At 31.2% G+C, this 24,971-nt stretch overlaps 1 protein-coding gene and 1 long non-coding RNA gene across 7 annotated transcripts in view; one reads left to right on the top strand and one right to left on the bottom strand.

Annotated features, from left to right (window-relative positions):
- The window catches only part of LOC134683114 (myelin regulatory factor-like), a 93,654-nt gene extending 82,830 nt beyond the window's left edge, over positions 1-10,824 (bottom strand). For all 5 annotated transcript variants that reach the window (XM_063542200.1, XM_063542201.1, XM_063542203.1 and 2 more), the window contains exon 1: positions 10,648-10,824. In XM_063542200.1, coding sequence (XP_063398270.1) covers positions 10,648-10,690 — 43 coding nt within the window. In that variant the 5' untranslated portion in view covers positions 10,691-10,824. The remainder of the gene's footprint in view (positions 1-10,647) is intronic.
- Positions 10,825-15,181: 4,357 nt separating this feature from the next.
- Positions 15,182-21,984, top strand: LOC134683996 (uncharacterized). 2 transcript variants are annotated; one of them, XR_010101135.1, is made up of 6 exons: positions 15,182-15,304; positions 15,523-15,643; positions 16,417-16,592; positions 17,407-17,518; positions 20,311-20,342; positions 20,966-21,984. It is a non-coding gene; the product is annotated as an uncharacterized LOC134683996 (long non-coding RNA). The 2 variants fall into 2 exon arrangements; XR_010101136.1 differs by lacking the exon at positions 20,311-20,342.
- Positions 21,985-24,971: the final 2,987 nt, after the last annotated feature.

The raw sequence follows: 24,971 nt of genomic DNA, 5'->3' as shown, positions 1-24,971 counted from the left end.
ACTTGTTATATTGGTGATCATTCATAAAGTAGATTTTTGTGCTGTTTACTTTGTGTTCATCCAACAAATGTAAATTTCTTATTGTTGCTTTGACACCTTAGTCTCAGTTTGAATAAAATGTTTCTGGAACAATTTATCAGGTATGTAACCATTGAGACCCAAAGCTTTGTGAGAGATACCTTAAAGCTAATGTAGTTGTAACTAAAAGCACAACCCAATATTCATAAATGGGGGCCCTCTGACTGCAGAAGAAGGGGCTTACTACGGTCATGCTTCAGTGATTCTCTATATATTATATAATCAACCAATTTTTCTCAGAAAAGGAGGGGCCCCCTCTAAATGCACATCTGCAACCTAAAGATAGATTTTACTGCTCCTAGTCTGCACTCTTTAACTCTTACAGCCAACATAAATTTTATTTTACATCAATATTTATTTGTAACCACGGAGAATATTAAAGTTCTTCCTAAATGTGCTCTTCCATGAACTTCCTCCATATAATAACCGCATATCATTGATATTTGGTCAATAAGTGCCATTAATGGTCTGCATAATCAATAATGTTAAACAATATTTTTGCTGTTAAAACATTTTATTTTTAGTAAAACAAGAAAACAGTACTCTATGAAAAGAAAGGCTTTAAATATAACTAAATCTGATTATTGATTTCATAATTTTTACCTGTTTTAACCTTTGGATAAAGATTTTTTAGCTAAAATCATGAAAAGTTGCCACTAATTTGATAATTAAAATGATCATATTTCATTGATTTTCCCATGCAAAACATGATTGACAAATATTCATACTTAGACTGTTATATTCAGAATTTGAATAAACATCTCATATTCAACTTGTTAGCTCTTTTATTTGTCCTGTTACTAAAGTTATCTTGGGAATTGTCGGATTGATATAGGGGGATGAATTATTCATTACAGAATTTAACAGTGACAAATTCCAATCATTTAGTTTTATAAAATATATTTTGTCTTGAACATTTGTATATTTTACACTGCTGACTGAACTAGGCCTGTGAACAGTAAATTGTTTTAGTACAACATTCACCATAGAAAATCACTTCAATAAACCAGAAAAGATGTCTGAACAAATGACGTGGAATAAAAATCACCATATAAAATCACTTTAATAAACCAGAAAAGACATATGAACAAATGGTATGGCACAACAATCACCATATAAAATCACTCCAATAAACCAGAAAAGACATATGAACAAATGGTATGGTACAACAATCACCATATAAAATCACTTCAATAAATCAGAAAAGACATAATGAACAAATGGTATGGCACAACAATCACCATATAAAATCTCTTCAATAAACCAGAAAAGACATATGAACAAATGGTATGGTACAACAATCACCATATAAATCACTTCAATAAACCAGAAATGACATATGAACAAATAGTATGGCACAACAATCACCATATAAATCACTTCAATAAACCAGAAATGACATATGAACAAATAGAATGGCACAACACTCACCATATAAATCACTTCAATAAACATGAAATGACATATGAACAAATAGTATGGCACAACAATCACCATATAAATCACTTCAATAAACAAAAAAATACATATGAACAAATAGTATGGCACAACAATCACCATATAAATCACTTCAATAACCAGAAATGACATATGAACAAATAGTAAGGCACAACAATCACCATATAAATCACTTCAATAAACCAGAAATGACATATGAACAAATAGTATGGCACAACAATCACCATATAAAATCACTTCAATAAACAAGAAAATACATATGAACAAATGGTATGGTACAACAATCACCACAGAACATCACTTGAATAAACAAGAAAAGACATATATAAGGCAACATATTGTCTTCATCACAAGCTTGGGTGGTAAAGGGTTTTGTTCAAGTAATATGGAAGCAATTTTCTTTTTCAAGTTTTTTCATGCATTAAGGTTATCATTTAATGTGTTTCTTGTAAATTGAAAAAAAGGAAAATGTCGGCCCTCTTGGATGATGGATCAGCTACAAATTAACAACACTTGGTCAACACCTCATAAGGAACATTCATGCTATGGTTGGTTTCATTCCATTCAGTGGTTCTCTAAAAGAAGACATTTGTATGTATTTCCCATTGAGTCCTATGTTAAACTAAGTCCCCCACTGGTGCCCATCTTGGATGATGGATCGGCTACAAAGTAACAACACTTGGTCAGCACCTCATAAGGATCATTCATGCCATGTTTGGTTTCATTCCATTCAGTGGTTCTCTAGAAGAAGTTCAAAATGTAAAATGTTAACGATGACGACGGACGACGACCATGGACGCCAAAGGATAAAAAAAGCTCACTTGGTTTTAAAAGGGTGTTCCAACTATATCATATGTCCCCCTGGTTCAAATGCATTGATCATAAAAAAAGATTTTTAAGAAATGGACTGGAGTTTGTACTTGTGGTTTACAACTTATCTAGTGACAAAAAGGCCATCTTGGTTTTAGTTTTTGATCATCTATCAATGTTACCATAACATTACACACTATTTAACAGATATAAATGATCATAAGAATGGGGATGCATTCTTATGTCACTTAATAACAAACACATTTATCAATTTTCTGCTTTATAAACTTATTTTTTTTCAACCAAGAAATCTCAAGGACACTCTACTTGAAGTGTAAAATCAATTACAATAAATAAATCGGTTATAAGTATATGTTTTTATAAAACAATTGACAATTAACCCACACAAGGAAATTCTGAAAACAAGGATATATATAAATGTTCTTTCTTTACATAACTTTAATGTAAGTTGGTGGTTTATAACAAGGTTGAATTAGGTCACCAATATAAACGGAAACTGACCTGAATATAATGTCATTATTTTTAGCATAAGTGCATACAACAAACGGCTAAGAACCTTTATCTAGCATAAAGTGAACAAATTCTATGTTCACCTTCAAGATTTTTTTTAAACAATCCAAAATAAAATATACAGACTGATACTTAAACATGTTTTCTTCATGTACTCCATTAAAAATCAGAAATTTTCTGTCAGCAACAGACATGACAGAACAACAAGTCATTACAAAATGTGTCCTCTAACAATCAGGTCTTCATTTACTAAGATAAATATTCTTAAGACGGTTAAATTTAAACCTAACACAAGATCATGTGCTGGTGACAGGTCTCAAGTTAGGAACCTTGTGAGCGCTTCAGTAAAGTTATCTTATGCTGTTTGTATTTTAGGGTGATTTTGGGGTGATGGCTGAAACTTTAAAGCCACTTACTGTCTTTGTTGGGTTACTGTCTCATTGAAGTAGTGACAACCCACTTAGAAAAGTGTGCAGTGTTGATATAATGGACTGGAGCAAAGAAGTAATTTAAAAGAATAGCAGAAATTAGTTACTGAAGGGTTCATGATAGTTGCTGAAAAAATTAAAATAGAAAACCCCCAAAAATGGCCTATCAATAAATGTGCATGTCTTCTAGACTATCATTCAGTTCGCAAAGGTGGCTTACAAGTTTTTTAGATAAATATTTCAGAGGTCCTATAAACAAGCTGTAAGGTATATGTACTGATACATACAAATTTTAATGACTGAAGAAACAAAAAAAAAGGATGATAACAAACAGTGAAAAAGGAGCTATAAAAACTCATAAGTCAAAGAAGACAATACCAGTTAGCATGTCCAAGAAAAAACAACCAATAACAGTCCTCTGATCTTATCATCACACTTTAAAACATATCAACTAACCTCTGAGTTTCATACAAAATGTTTTTATAACAACTCTTTGTGTAATCCATTTCAAAGTTTAGAAATCGCTATTGTCAATTTAAATACTGGAGCAATCAATCTTTCAAAAAAACATTCAAAATCAGATATTCCATCAAATTATATAATTTTATACTTCAGAGTTCAAAACAAATAAGAAATTGTTATGAAAAAACAACAATGCTTGAGTTTAATTGTGGTATTATACAAATACACTTTATATTAGTTTGCATATAAATATATATAAATCACTCATATGAGAAAGTTCAATCTGAGATTCAGCTATATCGATTCAGAGTATTAACCATGTGAGAAAACATATTCTGAGTTTACTCAATAATTGAATTCCCAATGTGAAAAAGTTCAATTTGAGTTTCTGAGTCACATAAAAAGTTTTAACCTTAGAATCTGAAAGATTAACATTATTTGAATGTTCTGTGTTCATAGAATCACCTATATGAGCATGTTCTGCATGTGGTAAGTTATGTTCTATAGGATAATTAGTTTCTGAATCATTTTCTGATCCATGTTTGTATGTCCAATAACATTCAGTTTTGAATTCAAACACAATTTTAAGAGAGTCCACTGTGGTATGCATGATCAGACAGACAAAAGGGGATTATAAATTATGGAAGATTATCTATATATGCACATGTATTTTATGTGTATTCAGTAATTCAGTAATATTACAGCATTACAATAAAATAAATCTTTTCAAACATTAGATATTTAAGACAATAGCACTTGACAGTTGAAATGCCTTACTTTATTTCTCCAGAGATTTTATTTATTTTATTCACATCTTGTAAATTTTGATAAACAATTAATATATGTTTACAAAAAATTTCAAAAAATATGAATGTTTGAAAAGATTTGTTTTATTGTAATGCTACTGATTTTACTGATTGAGTGCACCTTGACAAACAATCAACCTAAGAGAGCAAATGATTTTACTGAAACAACCTCCAACAAGTAATGACAAACCAACCTCCTACAAGAAATGACAAACTTCATGAAATGCTGGTAGATTTAGGGCATTCTGATATGCCTCCAGTAAGTACAAACAAAATGTAACTGACAGACTTTATCACACCCTAGCAGATTGAGTGCACTTGGCATAAACAACCAACATCTAGTGAGTAACTGACAAACTTCATGACATGCTGGTAGATTGAGTGCACTTTGATAAACAATCAACCTATAGAGAGTAACTGACAAACTTCATGACATGCTAGTAGATTGAGTGCACTTTGATAAACAATCACCTCCAAAGAGTAACTGACAAACTTCATGACATGCTAGTAGATTGAGTGCACTTTGATAAACAATCAACCTATAGAGAGTAACTGACAAACTTCATGACATGCTAGTAGATTGGGTGCACTTTGATAAACAATCACCTCCAAAGAGTAACTGACAAACTTCATGACATGCTGGTAGATTGAGTGCACTTTGATAAACAATCACCTCCAAAGAGTAACTGACAAACTTCATGACATGCTAGTAGATTGAGTGCAGCTTGATAAACAATCACCTCCAAAGAGTAACTGACAAACTTCATGAAATGCTGGTTGAATAAGGGCACACTAATAATCAAACAACCTCTAGTGATCAACTGACAGATTACATCCATACATGCTGGCAGATTGAGTGCACCTTAATAAACAATGACCTCCAAAGAGTAACTGACAGACTTTTCCACACACGAGAGTATTTGATAATCTTAAACATATGCTGGTAGACTGAATAACTGATTGATTGTTAGTTGCTTTATGTCCAGTGGCAAATGTTTCAAGCATGGTCAGGACAATACAGTAGGTAGAACCTGCATTAGAGCCTCAGAGGCGGTCTAGGATGAAGGTCAGGGAAATAAGAATGCAACCGGAAATTAAAAGTAAATGAATAGGGACAGTAATTTAGACTGGCAACAAGCCACCTATGGACCCCTTAAAGAGTTGTTTCAAGGGCTTTTAGGGGTCTGGTAGGATGAATATACCTTGATTAACAATCAACTTCAGACTGTAACTAACAGACCTCATCTTTCATTTATGCAGGTAGATTGAGTGCAACTTGCCATTTTTTACACTTGACAGCTGTTAGAACAAAACCACTTGTGTTGTAATCCGAACTGCAGAGACCTAAAACATTTATGTACACTACAAATGTACATATATACAAAATGTCTCTGGTTAGTTGCCTATTAAGAAACTTAATTGTTTTTCAAAATTGCCATAAAATATGCAGACTTAAATATTTATTCATGAACTGCATACTACGTGAATACTATGTGTATAAATAAAAACCAAATACAAGTATACACACGTTAACAGATACATGTAAATTGAAGAAAAAACATTAACAGCTTCCATTCTGAATAAATTGTGTTTAAAAGATTAAATCTTTGTTAAATATTGTCTTAAAAAGATACAAACTCTTTTGAAATATTTCTTTTTCTGTTTTTGCAATTTCTGTACATGTACACATGCTACATGTAAGCTTTGATCAATGTCCTAAAACTTTACACAATAACTACAATAATTGAGATAAATGTATCTCTTATCATATTACTGTTAAAAATGAAAAGATATTCTCTCTTATCATGTTTATTCTTAATCATTGTCAAACCACTATAGTGTAAGAAATTGGATAATTTTACTTCATTTGGCGACATCATAAGCATGAAATTCGACACTTATGTCAAAAATTACTCCCCTGAAGCAATTTCTTATGAAAAGAGGGTCATTCTTTAAATTTATCTGACCAATCTTTTCACAGGATTTTATGGTCAAATTCAAAATTTGACAATCATTAAAAAAATATTTTTAAAAGTAACATTTCAGAAAATTTACAAAATTAAATCAATAATTAAAACAGTTTGTAAATTGTTCAAAATTTATTGGGTAACATGACATAGATCACTCAGTGCAGACATAAACGGTTCAAACTTTGATAGCCCATGTCATGCAAATATTAATGAAAAAAATAACTAGTGATGTGTAAAATTTTTAAAATATATATGTACAATCAAATAGCTTAAAATCACTTTATTGACTGTAAATTTTATGGTAAAATTTCACTAATCGATTTTTTTTACATTAAAAGTAATACAAAATACTTTAAATAATATCTGCCTTTTTTTTTAATCTAATAAAAAGTTATTTGTCATAATTTGAAATTAAAAGTATCATACTATTTCAATAAATTGAGTGGCCAACCCTTTTTTTTAAATTAATATTGAATAAGTATAGTTTGTACCCAAAATGCATCATTAATTAAAATATGTGGGAGGTGTTAAACAGGATTGTTAACACGGTTGCAGTTAAATAAAAAAAAATAAAAAATAATCCAGACACTTAGTTTAACAGAAATGACGGTATAATATCACCTTTTGGTAACTAATAGATCATACAGTCCTTTACCAAAAGTTGTACCAAGTTTAGAAATATAGTTTCCTAGCTATATAGACTTAAGAGTTATGGTAATAAGCTTAAAGCTCAGAAAAAATATGTTGTGTTGGTTTTTGGTTTATTAATGAGTATGGTCGTCAATTGGATTTCTATATTTTTTCTAATTTTCTAAATTTTTAAATCTCTTCTTTATGATCCTGATGATATTTAAATTTATAACCATGAAAAAAGCCCATCATATTTAAGACCAAGACATCATATTTTAGAAAATAGGGAATATGATGGAAGACTTCCATTCTCAATTTTATTACAAATAAATTTGAAGGTCATCTTCAAATGAATTTCTGTGGTTGCTAAATATTGTGATGATGTGGTATAAATCTTTAAGATCAGGAATAATGAAGCACATATAAGGCTAAACACAACCTAATAAAAGTTTAGACATTACGCTGGACTGATGTTGCTGGAAGGCTTAATTTGGTTCAAACTTTGGTCTGATTTTAAAAGACAGGAATGGGACTGAAATTTTCTACTTTTATGATGGATAACAAAAGTATACATGAGTAAATGATCTAGTCACATAGTTAGATAGTTAGATGCAAAATTGAAACGTTGTTTTTTTTCATTATGTCTTAAATTGTGCATGCATGTGTTTAAGCTTTAATTACATGAATTAATAATTCAAATCACAACTGAAAGAATCCAGATTTTTTTTAATTGACACATATATGTACTACAGGGTTGAAAATTTAACAATTGTCTTAATACCAGTTTAGCCCATATGTTTGATAAAGATAGGCCAGAGTGCTTAAAATGTATAAATAGCAGTTGGAAAACCAGACAGATTGTCATTGACAGAAGAATGTCAATTTGCCAGCACAGTACCTTGCTCTGACTGTGCGGTGACTGTACAACATAATAATTAGATAGGGAGGTCCAGGTCATTTCAAGAGGTCCAATATATATGTATGTATGGTGAGGATCACAATTTGACAAATAAAATGTTTCTTTGACAATATCAATGATGACTGATGTACTGTGGATTCATTAATATTCGTTGGATACCAATTTTCGTGGAATTCGTGGGTACTGGTGAACAATGAATTCAAATGTACAACGAATACCACATTTTGAATAGGTTTTGTATACAGTGATTGATAAAACCACGAAATCAAATATCCACGAATATGCAAGTTTTTAGCAATCCACGAAAATTGATATCTAAGAAAATAAATGAATTCACAGTATTAGTGTTTTCATCCAGTGGCAAATATCACATGATGAAAATTATTTAATGAGATTTGTAATGTATACATTGTATTTGTGGGGGATAATGAGTTTTTAGCTAAATTTATTTGCTGTCAGTGTCTGTCATTCAGAGAATTTCATGCAATTTCATTTGCCAGGTATGAAACCCATAGCATCTCCACATTTTCTTCATTTGTTCTTTGTGAAAAAATACAATTTCTTTTCACAAATTTTTTTCTGTTGGCATGCATTTTATAGCTGACTAAATGTATGCGGTAAAGAGCTCTTTGATGAAGGCCCTACGGTGACCTATAGTTGTTAATTTCTGTGTCATTTTGGTCCCTTGTTGACAGTACTAGTTGTCTCATTGGCAATCATACCACATCTTTTATATTGTCTGCAAACATGTATTGTTTTAACTTTTAGTTTCTTGTGCATGTTGTGTACAATTTGGAGTTTAGTATGGCGTTCATTATCACTGAACTAGTATATATTTGATTAGGGGCCTGCTGAAGGACGCCTCCGGGTACGGGTAATTCTAGTTGCATTGAAGGCCTGTTGGTGACCTTCTGCTGTTTCATACTATTCCTGCTTTTAATTTTTACAACCTGTCTAATCGAGAAAAAAAATAAGAGGGGAATGTGTCATGAATAGAAACACTACTGTCATGACTGTACACTATTCTCTATTTTTCAGATAATTTTTTGGGGTCTCAAAGCATGACAGCATTGTTAATGTAGAGCTAATTATAATATGAGTTGAAAAGAGGTAAATTGTTGAACACATACAGTTTGTTGTACATATATAAGGGTGGTAATTCCCTTTACAGTCAGGCTTCAAACAGTCATTTTCTGCTACCGTTACAGTCTTCACGATGAACTGCTAAATCTACAGGCCTGGAGCTCATTTTTTTTTTAAATTTTAGTTAGATTCTGTTGGCCTGTAAATATGATTTTTACAGGCCCGATAGCAATTTTACAAGTCTGGGCTGCCAGGGCTGCCGTTTAGCATGAAGACTGCTGTTAGCGTCATATTAGTTACAATTTTACCATGATTCGTCAAAATATCCTTATCCTGATTTGTCAGTTGTCTCAAAGTCAAATAACTATTGTTAATGTTATTTTACCCTTATACTTCATGAAGGTTCCCCCCATTACTACCCTCATGTACATGTATATTTGTATGTTTACTGTTGAACTATTTGGGTCAAGGACTCAACTCATTTCAACTTCAGAGAAGAACCCCCAACAAGAATTGTAGATACGAAACCTTAAATGTAGGAATTGAATTAAAATGCACAAATATCACTCATAATCACTTTTAAAGACATTACTTCTTTAAAATTCAAAATTCTTTATTTCTTTAACAGTCAAAATTCTTAATGAAAATTTGTCTGTGAAGTCAATTTTTTCTCTCTGAAATTTCTATGTTCATGAGAAAGTGATTATTTCCTGCAATGGCTACAACTAAGTTTGTGTACGAGATAGTCAGATATACTCTTCCATGTTATCTGTATATCTGCACTTCCTGATGACATTCCTTTCTACCAGGATAGACCTTATCGCAATTTGTCCACCCACTGGACATCACAACTTTTCTGTAAACTTTTGATGTCACAAGACATTTGCACTTAAGAAATTACAATTATACATTGTATCTGACCCAAAACTTCAATAGTTTAAATGGCGTAATTTCTCAAGTCAAGTGTCGCAGATTCATAAATAGTGAAAAGGTTTATGGAGAATTTGAGGGTTTTTTGGGCCTCATTTCATAAAGACTTAAAGTACACATGTATAAATTGTATATTTTTTAGTATGTGTTTTTATAATTGTGTTATAGTAGTCTCAGATTGAAAACACAAAAAAAGAGGATATCAAAAATATAATTTGGCAATTGCAGAAAAAGGATGACATGTGGAGTTTCACCATCAATTATTACATTTTATTATCGGTTACTGTTAGTGTTATTAGTAAATAAGGAGGCGTATACATATCCAGGTCAAGATCTCTGATTATTTTTACAATTTTACACTTTATAATTCTGAAATTCAACTATACATGACAGTATCAAGCTTAAAGTTGGTAAAAAAAAATACCCTTCTATAATTAAACCATGACATTCATCTATCAACATGTATTTAAATACGATGAACCGATTGCTGCAATGACAACTTTTTATGTGTCAAAGTTTTCTAACTTGTCAAAATTACAAACCTATGACATCTTGAATTGCTGGGTCTATAACCAGTGCATCCATTAGAAGTTTTCCTTTAAATATATTTTGTCACTTATAATCCATTTTTGATCTCTTATACAGAAGTTTTTTATGTTCTTGTTTGTGTACCAATACACTTTGCACTTTGCCCTCGTGACGTTTGGGTTCGAATTGGATTGTCTCCCCTATTATGGAAAATCCAATCTGGTTTCCTTAACTAAAAATAATCAGTACCAGGTTTACATTATTCAATTTTGAGTCGTAGTTATCTCCCATGTTAAAAAATCCTCAGCTATACAACTATAATTTATAAAAACTGAAGGGATGGAAAAATACAAAAGAAATATAAAAATAATTAATGAAACAATCTTTTGAACCAAAATGTAATAGGCAATTATAAAAACTTCAAAGCTACAACCATGTATTAATTTTCAAAATAATGCAGAAACATTTTTATACTTTTTTAAAGAAAAATCTCTGTTCATTCTTCTTCTTCTTCTTCTTCTTCTTCTTCTTCTTCTTTAAGGTCAACAAGGCTTCAATACTGAAGAATACATGTTGTTGCGCATGCGTGATTGACAAAAATTTATACAAAATTTATAAAAATATTTTTATAACAATTGGAGTGTTTCTATTTACAGATTGTGATTAAAAAAAAAATATGTACATGTTTTGTTTGAATTTGTTTATTTGAAGCTAGAGAGAACAGCTGGTGTTAGCTGATCTCTGAAGCTGTCAACAGTGGTGGTTTCAATTACAGTTTGTGGTAGTAAATTCCATTGAATAATTGTTCGCGGGAAGTATGACCATTTGTATGTGTCCTTGGAAGTTTGGATGTGTCTGTATGTCTGAGTATGATTTTGTCTTGTTCTGCTGTCTTTTTGTTCAAGAATATGCGATGGAATGGCAACAAGACAATGTATTACTTTATAGAATAGAATGAGTCTTGTTTTTAAGCGTCTCTCAGCTAGTGGTTGCCATTTCAACTGATTGAGCATGTTTGTGACACTGCTCGTGTAGTCGTAGTTGTTGTGTACATAACTAGCAGCGCGTCTCTGTACCTTTTCTAATTGTTTCTGTTGTTCTTTTATATGAGGGTCCCAGACACTACAACTATATTCCAGTTTGGGTCTTACTAGTGCCTGGTATGCTCTTGATTTTGTTTCTGTGTTAGTAATTTTTAAATTTCTTTTTAGCTCAGTTTAAGAGAAGTCATATTCCGATGTCGGAATATGAGGCTAAAGATAATAAACAAAATGACAATACATTGTACTACATAAATAACAACAGACTACTAGCAGTTACTGACATACCAGCTCCAGACCTTAATTAAACTGATTGAAAGATTATGTCTACACGAAATTTTGATATATATAGTCTCGAGTACCTACATTGTTTACTGGGTTTTTTTTGAGACTGGTTGTATTTGGATATACGTATGTTTATGTTATAAGTTTAATCTAATATCAGAATTTGAGGCAAATCGATGGACATGATTTGTTTCTGCAATAGAAGCAACCAATAATAACTTTGTTTCTATGTTGGAAATAACTATTCAAAGAACTGATTATGGTCCCACATAAAAGTCACTGATTCGGTGGATATTATATTGGATCATTATGTCTTTTCTATAGATGAACAGCTTACACCAATCTAAGAGTCATCTAATATAGTAATATATGTCTGTCACGGTCACGTTGCTTTTATTGTCGAGCCTTCGACTTTAGTCGAAAAAGCCCGACTAAGCGATCCTACATTCCGTCGGCGTCGGCGTCAACAAATATTCACTCTGTGGTTAAAGTTTTTGAAATTTTAATAACTTTCTTAAACTATACTGGATTTCTACCAAACTTTAACAGAAGCTTGTTTATGATCATAAGATAGTATCCAGAAGTAAATTTTGTAAAAATAAAATTCCATTTTTTCGTATTTTACTATAAATGGACTTAGTTTTTTCTGCGGGGAAACAAAACATTCACTCTGTGATTAAAGTTTTTAGAATTTTAATAACTTTCTTAAACTATACTGGATTTCTACCAAACTTTAACAGAAGCTTGTTTATGATCATAACATAGTATCCAGAAGTAAATTTTGTAAAAATAAAATTCCATTTTTTCGTATTTTACTATAAATGGACTTAGTTTTTTCTGCGGGGAAACAAAACATTCACTCTGTGGTTAAAGTTTTTAGAATTTTAATAACTTTCTCCAACTATCCTGGGTTTGTACCAAACTTGGACAGAAGCTTGTTTATGATCATAAGATAGTATCCAGAAGTAAATTTTGTAAAAATAAAATTCCATTTTTTCGTATTTTACGATAAATGGACTTAGTTTTTTCTGCGGGGAAACAAAACATTCACTCTGTGATTAAAGTTTTTAGAATTTTAATAACTTTCTTAAACTATACTGGATTTCTACCAAACTTTAACAGAAGCTTGTTTATGATCATAAGATAGTATCCAGAAGTAAATTTTGTAAAAATAAAATTCCATTTTTTCGTATTTTACTATAAATGGACTTAGTTTTTTCTGCGGGGAAACAAAACATTCACTCTGTGGTTAGAGTTTTTAGAATTTTAATAACTTTCTCCAACTATCCTGGGTTTGTACCAAACTTGGACAGAAGCTTGTTTATGATCATAAGATAGTATCCAGAAGTAAATTTTGTAAAAATAAAATTCCATTTTTTCGTATTTTACTATAAATGGACTTAGTTTTTTCTGCGGGGAAACAAAACATTCACTCTGTGGTTAAAGTTTTTAAAATTTTAATAACTTTCTTAAACTATCCTGGGTTTTTACCAAACTTGGACAGAAGCTTGTTTATGATCATAAGATAGTATCCAGAAGTAAATTTTGTAAATAAATAAATCCATTTTTTCCATATTTTACTTTTAAATGGACTTAGTTTTTCTGCGGGGAACCATTACATTCACTCTGTGGTTAAAGTTTAAATTTTTTTAATAACTTTCTTAAACTATCCTGGGTTTGTACCAAACATGGACAGAAGCTTATTTATGATCATAAGATTGTATCCAGAAGTAAAGTTTGTAAAAAGATAACTCAGTTTTTTCTGTAATTTACTTTTAAATGGACTTAGATTTTCTTACAATCATAAATAGTAACAAGAGGAATATTTTTATTGATTTTTTTCCTCATTGTTGTTGAGCCTGCGATTTACAGCAAAAATAGGCGAGACACTGGGTTCCGCGGAACCCTTACAAATTTTACTATTCAACTTACGTTAACCCAACTTGGTATGGAGTTGCATCATGGGCTTCAAGGATGTGTCATATCCAAAAGTCAGTTTATTTGTACTATAGAACTTAGGTAGACCGTCCAATTCTGTGATGCTGATACTACATGGGATTGGGGTGTATCATATACCAATTTTTGAAAGTAAGGTCACCATGACGTTGAAATTGTCGTATGACCCCGATGATAGTGAAACGTTTTCTGTTTTGTGTTTGGTGTATAATATTCTTCTGTATCACTAAGAATGACAAAACTTTGTATGCAGGAACATTATTCTGATCTTGATATTGTTTTGTGAATTTTCAGTAAACAACAATGAGCTTTTGTCATCACTTGGAGTCTCTTGTTGTCTGATATCCTTTACACAAATGATCGGATTAATCTTTTCCTCTGGAAGCTTAAACAAACATTTTAACAAACAAAGCAAGCAAGCCAACAAACCTTTAAACTACACTGCATAAGAAAAATAGCTGTAAAATATGCTGAATCTACTCTTGTATTCAGATTTTTGACCCTGTTTAAAATTGGACCAGTCATTGGGGTCTTAAGTGTCATCATTCAAACATTGCATTGTTAAAGTTTTTAGCTGAATTTTACCATGGGTAAACAAAAGGGGCCAAAATTAACTTTGTTCATATTGTAAAAAACGTTTTTTATTTAACTTCAAGTTAACCAAATTATCAGTGTTTTATAGATATGTATTCATGTAAATGCAGTAGACAATATCATGCAAATTTTTTCCCAAATTAGGCAGGTTATTGGAGTGGTTAAATTTTACTGTCCATTTGCCCTTTAGGCAGCAACCATACCATTTGATTTTCTGGGAAAAAAAGTTTGTTTCAAGTTTTTGGAGAAAAAAATAATTTGTTTTGGATTCTGAGAAAAAGAAATTGTTTGTTTCACCCTCAGCTGCCACTATATGTAATGCTAAAATTGAAAGAAAAAAATTGTTTTCGACTTGTCGCGAAAAAAAATAGATTGTTTTTCGCCATAGGCGGAAAAAAAAATTGTCCAGAAAAAAAACCATAGCCCCCCCAAAAATAGATTGTTTTTCGCCATAGGCGGAAAAAAAAAATTGTCCAGAAAAAAAAACATAGCCCCCCCCCCCTCCCCCCTAAATCTAATGGTTTCTGCCTTAGTGGAATGCTTTATCATCTGATCAAATTTCTGTTACATATTTTGTGAAACACCTTGTGTAAGGTTTCATTTCCTAGCCAGTTACTCAAGTATGAAGTGAGTAGATTTCAAGTTAAAAGATTTTTACCTGTAGGTATGATCATGTGACTAACATGTTAGAATTTGAATTCAAATTAGTTTGATCTTTACATGGACAAAGACTTGCATTAGTTCCTAAAAAAATTTGAAGACATACAAAAGTTTAAAGTTTCATGACAAGTTTAAGGTATTTAATGTAGTAATAATTATTTTTTTAATGTATTCTGTTCTTGATTTCAAACTTTAGTTCAAGAAAAATTAGGAATTAAAGATTTCACAAATTTTTCATATATAACTAGGTTAGATGGAAACACAATGATAACTCAACCATTTCTTCATGTTGGTTTATTTATTTGAGAAGTGTAACATTTTTTACTTGTTTTAATATTAAATGTTCCTTTTCAGTTCTCTGATTCTAGGAACTTGGAGTCATTTTAATTGGTATTAGATGGGAAAACCAGACACTATAGCCATTATATAGATTTTCAACAATGCCAGACTCAGAGTATATACAGTCAGGACAAAAGTGAGTTCCCACTAAAAAAAAGTTATCATTTCAACTATTTAAAGTCGATATTTTCTAAAAGAAATTGTACTTTCAGTAGCTATTTAAAATGCCACAATGGTCAGTAAAAGACATTTAATTATATAAACAAGGTTATAAACATCATCTCCTCGAGTTTACTACTAGTATAATTAATTGGGACCATGGTATCGATTTTGAAAGCTTATTATATGTTATTTCCTTTGGTTTTATATAAAAAAATAAAGGAAGATGTGGTTTCATTGCAAATGAGACAACTCTCCACAAGAGACCAAAATGACACACAAATATTTCCTATAGGTCCCCGTATTAGTTAATCATTTGGCAAAGTTGGCTGTGTTTACGTAACAAATGTAATTTTCATTTTCAGAATCTAAGGACTATGGGTAATCTGAGATCACCCCTTGTTTTTTGTGGGGTTCATGTTGCTTATTCAGTTTTCTATGTTGTATCATGTGTACTCTTGTTTTTCTGTTTGTCTTTTTCATTTTTAGCCATGGCGTTGTCAGTTTATTTTAGATTTATGAGTTTGACTGTCCCTCTGGTATCTTTTGTCCCTCTTTTGTACACCAAAAAAACAACAATATTACATCATTGATTAATTTCCATTTTTAAGATTTTTTTATGGTTACCAATCATAATAATGTTTTTGTGTATGATTTTGAAAATATTACAAATTGATCACAGAAAAACCATTGCAGCTGAAAAAGGCATCTATATATGTATGGAAAAGTAAATTTAATTTTGTATTTCAGAGAATTTACAAGACTATCCACAACCCTCTCATCTTGATGAATTGTTAAACCACAGAAACTTAAAGAAGACCTACAGATAACCTAGGATGTACAATATAAAGAACACCTACAGAAACCTAGGCTGCATAGTATATACCACAATGTAAAAGGATCGGCCAGTTGCGTTCATCTATTAGGTATATATTGGTTGATTATACATTTCCTATCTTCACTTTTAAAAAATTGAAGATTTTTTTTTAAGTACAATATTAATTACCTTGCTTATTAAAAAGGCTTTGAAAGGCATATAACATGTTGAAAATATGTTGCACAGCCCTATGATATGAACTTTGTAAAGAATAATAGTGCATATGAACTTAAGAATCCAGGATATGATTTTTGTTGTCTCGCTTGACAGAGTAAAAAAGTAAGACTCCTTAAAAGGAGTTCCTTTTGGAAATTGCATTGTCTATATTTACAGAGGTTGGACCTATAAGCTATCAAATCTGAACAGAAAGAAAAAACAAATGTATAAACAATACTGGTATTAATAAGGTTATGTGGTATGATTGCTATTGAGACAAATTCCGTTTATCAACAGCCATTGGTCTTGAAACAATAACCATAATCAAAGTTAATGATACTTGCATGCACATTTTTTTTTATCAGTTATGTTCACAGGACAATATTAATATCTTTTTGAGATAAATATAAATGTACTTTAAATTCAGAAATTGTTGCATGCATTTATTATTGCGAATTTGTCATTTTAGACTAAAATGCAATTTTATTTTTTGTGACATTGAGAAAATCCTGTATAAATAAAAACATCCCAATACTTTCTTAATTTACAGTGAATTTAAGTGAAAATAGCAATGATTAAAGGAGATGCATCAAAGAAAACATAGGACCATGATGACTGTCTTAGATTGAACTATTTTTTAAAGAACCAGAAATAATATATTAGTTTCCACTCTTTCAAATATTATATACAAAAACGATATTTTTCAGGAACCCAAAAATTGAGCAATGACCTTAAAGAGTAAGCCATGTGTACAGTAAGATATCCATCTTTGAAGTTACCAAAGAGTGGGGGTAAGAACCTAGTCTATCATTATACATGGTAAGTAATTTTTTGTTGGTTAAAAATTATGCATCAGGACACTATAATCTTTTTCTTTGATCCTCATTAGGAAAAAAAGGGGGATGCAGGTATACAACAATGAAGCAGCAACCCAACAAAAGTATTTTTTCATATCTCAAATCCCACCCTTAGAAATGAATTGAAGAATGCTGAAATATTTAGACCTGCTGATATTAAAACTAGTGCAATGGCTAAATCAAAAATAAATTTCAAGCAGAATTATTTTTTTGAACAGCTTCAAAGTTTAGATTTGCTAAACAAAACTACCAGATGCAACTTAACATTTTTTGAAAATCTATGAGAGGACACCAAGAGAAAACTTTCAATCCTGTTAATTTTTTTAAATACTTTGTCATTGGCCTTTAACTTTGTTAATTTTTCAATTGCTCTGGTACTTTAATTTATTTAAATTTTTACAAGTGAATGGAAGTTGTTTTGATGAAAATTACCTTTTATAAATGGGAGGTAACTTTGATATCTTTTTCTTATGTGTTTTTAAATGAAGCAAAATTTCATTTTTAAAAGAAACTGAATTTCTTCTCTCAGTTGTTCCTATTGGTAATAATTAATAACTGAAGAGTAAAATTACAGAAATTGGTTATAAAACAGAGGAGGTTTAGGGGCGGGCAGGTGTCCCCCCCCCCCTTTTTCTGGAAAAAAATTGGTTGGTTATATAGGGAATCACTGAAGTGTGGCTGGAGTGGGCCCCCTCATAGACAGTCAATGGGCCCCCACTTATGAAAATTTCTGGATTTGCCGCTGTATAACATGATCCTTTGCCTAATGCTTTAATACTTCTACACTTTTTTTCTTTATTTTCCACAAAATTAAGGCAATGATGTAGGATACTATTCTAACAAAACATCACAGCATGGTGACCCTCATCATCACACTAACATGTCAAATATGTATCCTACTTCATAATATCATTTAATAATGTTAATATTCAAGTTTTAAAAAAGAATTTTTATTTAAAAAGAGATTTTACTTATTTCTATTCTGCAGAGACTAATTCACCAGCACTTTGACCGATGCACAGAGACTTCTGACAAATAATTACCGGTACTCAATAGAGTTTAATGCACCATTGGCGACCGGGTTTGAAGACGTGGAAAGCACTCTATCATTGTTGGTAGTTTTAAGTGCTTTGACCTCTTATATGAGGTCTCACATAGAAACTTATATTCCTATGTTTCATATAAATGTTCAGTGCTTTATAACTGTCAGACATCTGATTGACTTTGACTGAAGACTTATTTTTAGTGTCTGCAGAGTTAAAATGAGTTTGATCAAAACCCAGCTTATATATTCCAAATCTTGAAAAGATTTGATTTCAATTTCCCATTAAGTTAATGTTTTTACTTTTGATAGCAAGGCTGAGGGTTTATGTTCTAGAGTAAACTTTTTGGACAAAGAGGTTGTCACTATTTCTCAACAAAATTAACGAACAAATTTAAAAAGCTAAGCTATTATGACACCCTGAGGAAAGAATATCTGTTTCTTTGAGGTTGAACAGGTTATAAAAAACAATTCATTATATTGTTTATTTTAGCCAGCTTCCACTCTTTTTTAAAGTTTGAAAAAAATATACATTTAAAATATCTATCCCTTAAAGGGTAACAGGATTTTTTTTTAACATTAACGAAAATGAAATAATGAAGTAATATTAATTTGATTTAAGCAGCCACTTAAGTAAATTTTGTAAGATTGAGGTAAAAAAACATGGCTGATATATTATTGTTTTCCAAGTAAAAAATTGAACCTCATTTTGGTCTGTATTGCATGCAACATTTAAATTGATCAAAAGTAGTGGATGGTTGTACACATATACAGCATGGTTAGATCTTTAAAGGAAAGAAATTTAAAAATTTAATATAAAAAAGAAGTAACCACAAAAATCAGCATCCCTTACTAATTTGGTCCCTATAAAATATTCTTTCACAGGCAAAACTAAAATTTTTATGCTTTCATTTTTCACTAGCTTAAGATTTCCTCCAATCACGTAGCTGCATTTAAAATTCCGCAAAACATAATGAGGCTTGTGGTCAAATAGTTTCACCAAGGATTTGTATAGTTAGACTAACTATACAAATTCTTGGTTTCACCCAGGTCCAATAGTTGGAAATATTTGACAAGGCCAATAGTTCAAAGCTTGTAATTTGAAAAATGGTGAAAATATTGTGTACTTATTTTATATAGAAAATGATAACTGAGGTATAAGAATGTATACTTATTAACTGTATAAAAATGTATACATATTAACTGTGTATGAATGGAGAATAGTAAGTTTATTGTTCCTCATGGTGCAACTATTGTCCTGAGGCGTAGCCGAGGGCAGTAGTTGTATCTGCGGGGACAATAAACTTACTTTTCCACAAATTTCCAGTCTGTAAGTGTTTTATTATATTGAAAAAGACAACAGACAACAAATGGCTGTGATAAATCAACTATCGCAATGGCAGAAACCCAACAATAACATTTACTTCATAAATATTCTGAAATTCTAAGGCTACGTCTTGCACTGATGTTAACCCTAGATACAATGGGTAAAAATTACTCCCGCTGGTATTTTCAAAATCCTCCATTATTGCTGCATCGGAAATCCAGCAAAATATGATGAAGCTTGCAGTCAAATAGTTTCAACGAGGTCCAATAGTTGGAAACTTTTGATAAGTCCAAGTGTTCAAAGCTTGTAAGTCAAAATATTGTGTACTTATTGTTATATAGAAAATGATAACTAAGGTAAAACAAATATTTATTTTTCATTTCAGGGGGTAAAGTGACTTCAAAGAATTGAAATAAGGTTGGTTGGTCCATTTTATTTTTTGTTTTCAACATGTAATGTTTTATATGTATTTCTATCTCATTTTAAGGTTAACCACAGACATTTAATTTATAAAGTTTCTTTTTGTTGCAGATGGAGCTAGGAGGATGTTTCAGTCACAGACCTTAGATGGACTCCGTTGTAGCAGACTAGGGAGGGTAGCGCATAGTTCTCGCAACGCTATACAATAGTAACAAACTCATTCTACTCTGAGATTGTTAAAGGGCCTGTTTGATAGAAGTGACGCCAACGTTCTCCAATTTTATTTTTGTTACAGATGCAGCCGGGAGGATGTTTCAGTCACAGACCTTGGATGGACTCCGTTGTAGCAGACTAGGGAGGGTAGCGCATAGTTCTCGCAACGCTATACAATAGTAACAAACTCATTCTACTCTGAGATTGTTAAAGGGCCTGTTTGATAGAAGTGACGCCAACGTTCTCCAAAACTACTAATTTATAAATTTTCTTTCTATTACAGATGGGGGCCAGAGGCAGATTCAGTCATAAACCTTGAATATGACTGATTAGAGATCTGCTTCAATGGAATTGACAAAAATTTCCTCTAACATATCACTAATCTTTATTATCTGTTTCCATTACAGAGTTTTTACAGAGGATATAGGTATACCGTATTTTTAATTTTTTTTGGTCCTGTTTGTAAGTTTGTCATAAAGAAGTGGTATGTGGTATTAATGTCAATGGGATAAAACACACAGATAAAAATAAATTAAATACCTTTTTAAGTATGGATGAAGAAAGACAGACTACCCTATAACCAAAAGAAAGGACAGACAAAAGTATGCCAAACAATACACACACTAAAAAATGTACAACACCAATCAAATCAAAGACCAAGGATGAACTCAGGTGATCCAGGAAGTCGGCACCAAAAGAAAGGACAGACAAAAGTATACCAAACAATACACAAACTAAAAAATGTACAACACCAACCCAATCAAATATCAAGGATGAACTCAGTTGATCTAGGAAGACGGAACCAAAAGAAATGACACACAAAAGTAACTAAAAAACGTACAACACCAACCCAATCAAAGAACAAGGATGAACTCAGGTGATCCATAAAGTTGGAACCACAAAAAATGACAAGACAAAATTTAACAAAACACTAAACTGATAACTAAAAATGTACAACACTTACACCCAACCAGAGGCCAGGGATGAACTTGGGTGACCCAGGACAGAAGTACTACAAGGATTGTTTTGTTTACTACCAGGACAGAAGTGGGTGAGTAATTGATATGTTAACAAATATACAAATTGATAAAGTTAAGGGTGTTTTTTTGTTCATTGTTTCTTCAATTTTAAATTTTAAATGTGACAAGATAAAGATGGCACATAATTTTCAAATATAGTTTTTGAAAAATATTTTTCTTTGTTTGTTATTTTGAAGTATCTTCATGTTTGGCAAAGTTTTACTTGAAATAAATATACTCCAAAATTTATTAAATTGATAGACCTTTTTTCACAGAAAATATTGGTTATTTGACAATCATGTGAGTCAGGTTAAGACAATGATGACTCAGTCTTACTCAATGAAACACTGGTATCTTGCATTATGAGGGGCTTTAGCAAGGCATGCTACCTTGTGTAAAAGAATAAAGCTTTCAATCACTACGTTAGAAACATTACTCATTAATTCCAGAGTTCTGATCAGGATAAATCAAATTCCTACAAAAAAATAGTCCTTATACTGAAATCCCTGTGGCTTTAAAAATAATAAACCTTGCTGTCTGTAAAAAATCCTTATGCCCCTTAATCACGATGATAAAAAAAATAGTAATTTCAGAGTGAAGGGGAGGTAACTCAGATAAAATGAATTTACTAATTTGAAAGAACTTAAAAACTATATGATCCAATTGAGCTATACATTTGTAAAGTAAGACCCAGGGACCATGCTCAGAGAAGTCATTTGTATACATATTATTTTACATTAGGGAAGTTGAGTCCGTACAATGTGTGGTACACCCAAGTTAAAAATACTTTCTGAATTAGTTATCCTAATATGAAAAAGTCTTATTTAATATTTGTTATAAATGTTCACCATTAAAATTTCTAATATTTCTGCAGGGTTATGATGAGCAATTTTTAATTGTGAAAGTTTTCATATTATTTATTTATAACAGTGGCCAACCCAATAATCATTTGCAGGCACGGATCCAGCCATTTTAAAAAAGGGGGTTCCCAACCCAGAGTAAAAGGGGAGGGGGGTTCAACTGTATGCTCCCATTCAAATGCATTGACTGTTCAAAAAAAGGGGGGTTCCAACCCCTGGAATCGCCCCCCCTGGATCGGCCACTGATCCATGATAGCCAAGCACCTGTACTCAAAACATGTCTAACTTTTCTGTATGATTGCACTAAAAGATTTGTCCATAATTTTCAATAGTTAAATCTATTGATGTGCAACAACATAAGAAGCAAAATATAGAAGTTGGAGATTAACCCAGGGTATAAAGCCTTCTTTATATTTTGGGTGTTAATTTAATATTAAAAGTTATCAATACAGAGATGATGATAGTTGCAATAACTTGAGATGAGGTTCAATATCCTGGTAATGATTATTTTCTCTGTATTTTCACCACTACAAACTGTCATTTGATCCAACGACTAAAATGTTTTTTTAACATTGTCTTAAACTTAAAGGTCTATCAGTACTTTTTTGTGGTGAAAAAAAAGTAAACTCACAAAAAAAAAACTAAATGCTGAGGGAAAGTCAAAATGGGAAGTCCCTAATCAAATGGCAAAATCAAAAGATAATGGGTTTTAAAGTAAATGCATTTTTTTTTTGTCCTTGTTTAAAAAAAAGAATGTCATTTAAATTAAAATTTCAGATTTATAAAGAAATAACTTTCCTAAGACATTTAAATTAAAATTTAAGATTTATAGTAAAATAATAATTTTCCTAAAATTTTTACATTTTCAATGCATTGTAGTTGTCATATTATAGAATTACATTATTACTTGAAATTGATTTAAACTCATAGTCTAGTACATGCAAAGTTCGGAAGCAAAACATTTTTTTCTTCAGAGTTTTGGCGTAGACTTAACAAATATCAAATGATCATTTCAGAAATACATTATGCTTGGAGCGCTGCGTGTCTTTACTAACATATAACAAAGTTGCTTATTGGTGTTTTAGGAGTATGGTTGGTTATGTCTTCTGTTTATTTCAGTTGTTCTTTGGATTGTTCTTTGGTTTTGAGGTATTTAGGATGGTGTGTTTACCATTCAATGGAATCTATATATGTAATTCTGAAATGAAAAATATTTGATATTTCTAGTCATAAAAAAAATAATTTAATGTTTGAGAATAAAGCTGATTGAACTTTGCATCTGTACAATTTTCATATATATCTTCAATCAAAATCTAAATTGTATTTGACAGACTATGATGTATTGGAAATGGAAAACTAGAATAACATATTCTCGTAAATTAATGGAAAATGATCCCAAAAGTTTTTTTAAATAAACTTAATCTTCTTCAAAAAAATTTCTGGTTATCTTCATCTTAAACTTTAAAGCAGTGATCGCTATCAAGATAATAAAGAAGTAAAAATACATTTTTTTAACAGCCAAGCCATAACGAAAATTCGGCCATACAAAAAAGAATTTGGAAGTTTAATCAACACTTATTATAGAGCTATAAACATAATCGCAGGGGTAGTTAATTCTGAAAAAAAGGAAAGCTTGGACAAGTCTTAATATTTTGTGAACAATAATAAATTTCTATGATATATAGATTATTATCATAATTTTACTGAATTACTGATAATTTCCTTTCTCAGCTTAGTAGAAAGATATGGAAAGTATCTCTAGAAACTAAGGCTGCACTTGCCATTGTCAATGTAAATTTCAAAGTCATCATAAGCAAAATAGCAATACAGATTATCATGGGTCATCCCAACTTGATAGTTTTTCTCACTTTTGTGGTACCAGCTCAACGGAGATAATCAATCTTGTTGAGATGACCAACAAAATTTATGATGAATTTATTTTGAGTTATCTGAAAGTATCATCATCTCAAAGTGAAGAGTCATTTCCTATATCTTACAGTAGTTAATTCCCTTTGCTTCAAGCTTCTCAACCTTGGGTTAATTTTCATCTCTTACCTTCAACACTTAAATTAGTTTTCATTCACAGATTCCAGATATTTTATGATAACTTCATTATTATGAGACCATAATTGACAACTGGTATCAATGTTTTAATTTTACTTGTTAGTCCCGTTTAACAATTGCTCATCGTAATTTGTAAAATTAAATTGTCTTGAGTTTAACCATTTCTCCAGACAAAGAGTAATAGTGAGAGCTTTACTCTCTAACTGGGATCCAACTTGCCTCATTAGTTCAAAAGAGTTCCATTAGTCCATAATTGTTGCAAGCTATACTTTATTGTAGTTTTAACATGGGTAGGCATTATATATGTGATTATTTTTGCCTAAGCGACAGCATACAATCATTTCTGTTAACCAAGCAGTTTTAGATTTATATAAGACCCTGTTTCAGACTTTGGGGATTTAATCACTAAAAGTTAAAGATAATCAGACTACTTTAGATTTAACTAGTAATCTGTTTTCTTTTAATCCCAG

Source organism: Mytilus trossulus, chromosome 9 (genome assembly GCF_036588685.1).
Source record: "Mytilus trossulus isolate FHL-02 chromosome 9, PNRI_Mtr1.1.1.hap1, whole genome shotgun sequence".
Lineage (NCBI taxonomy): Eukaryota > Metazoa > Mollusca > Bivalvia > Mytilida > Mytilidae > Mytilus > Mytilus trossulus.
The sequence above is the reverse complement of the archived record's forward strand: the minus strand, read 5'-3'. Positions and strand labels throughout refer to the sequence as shown.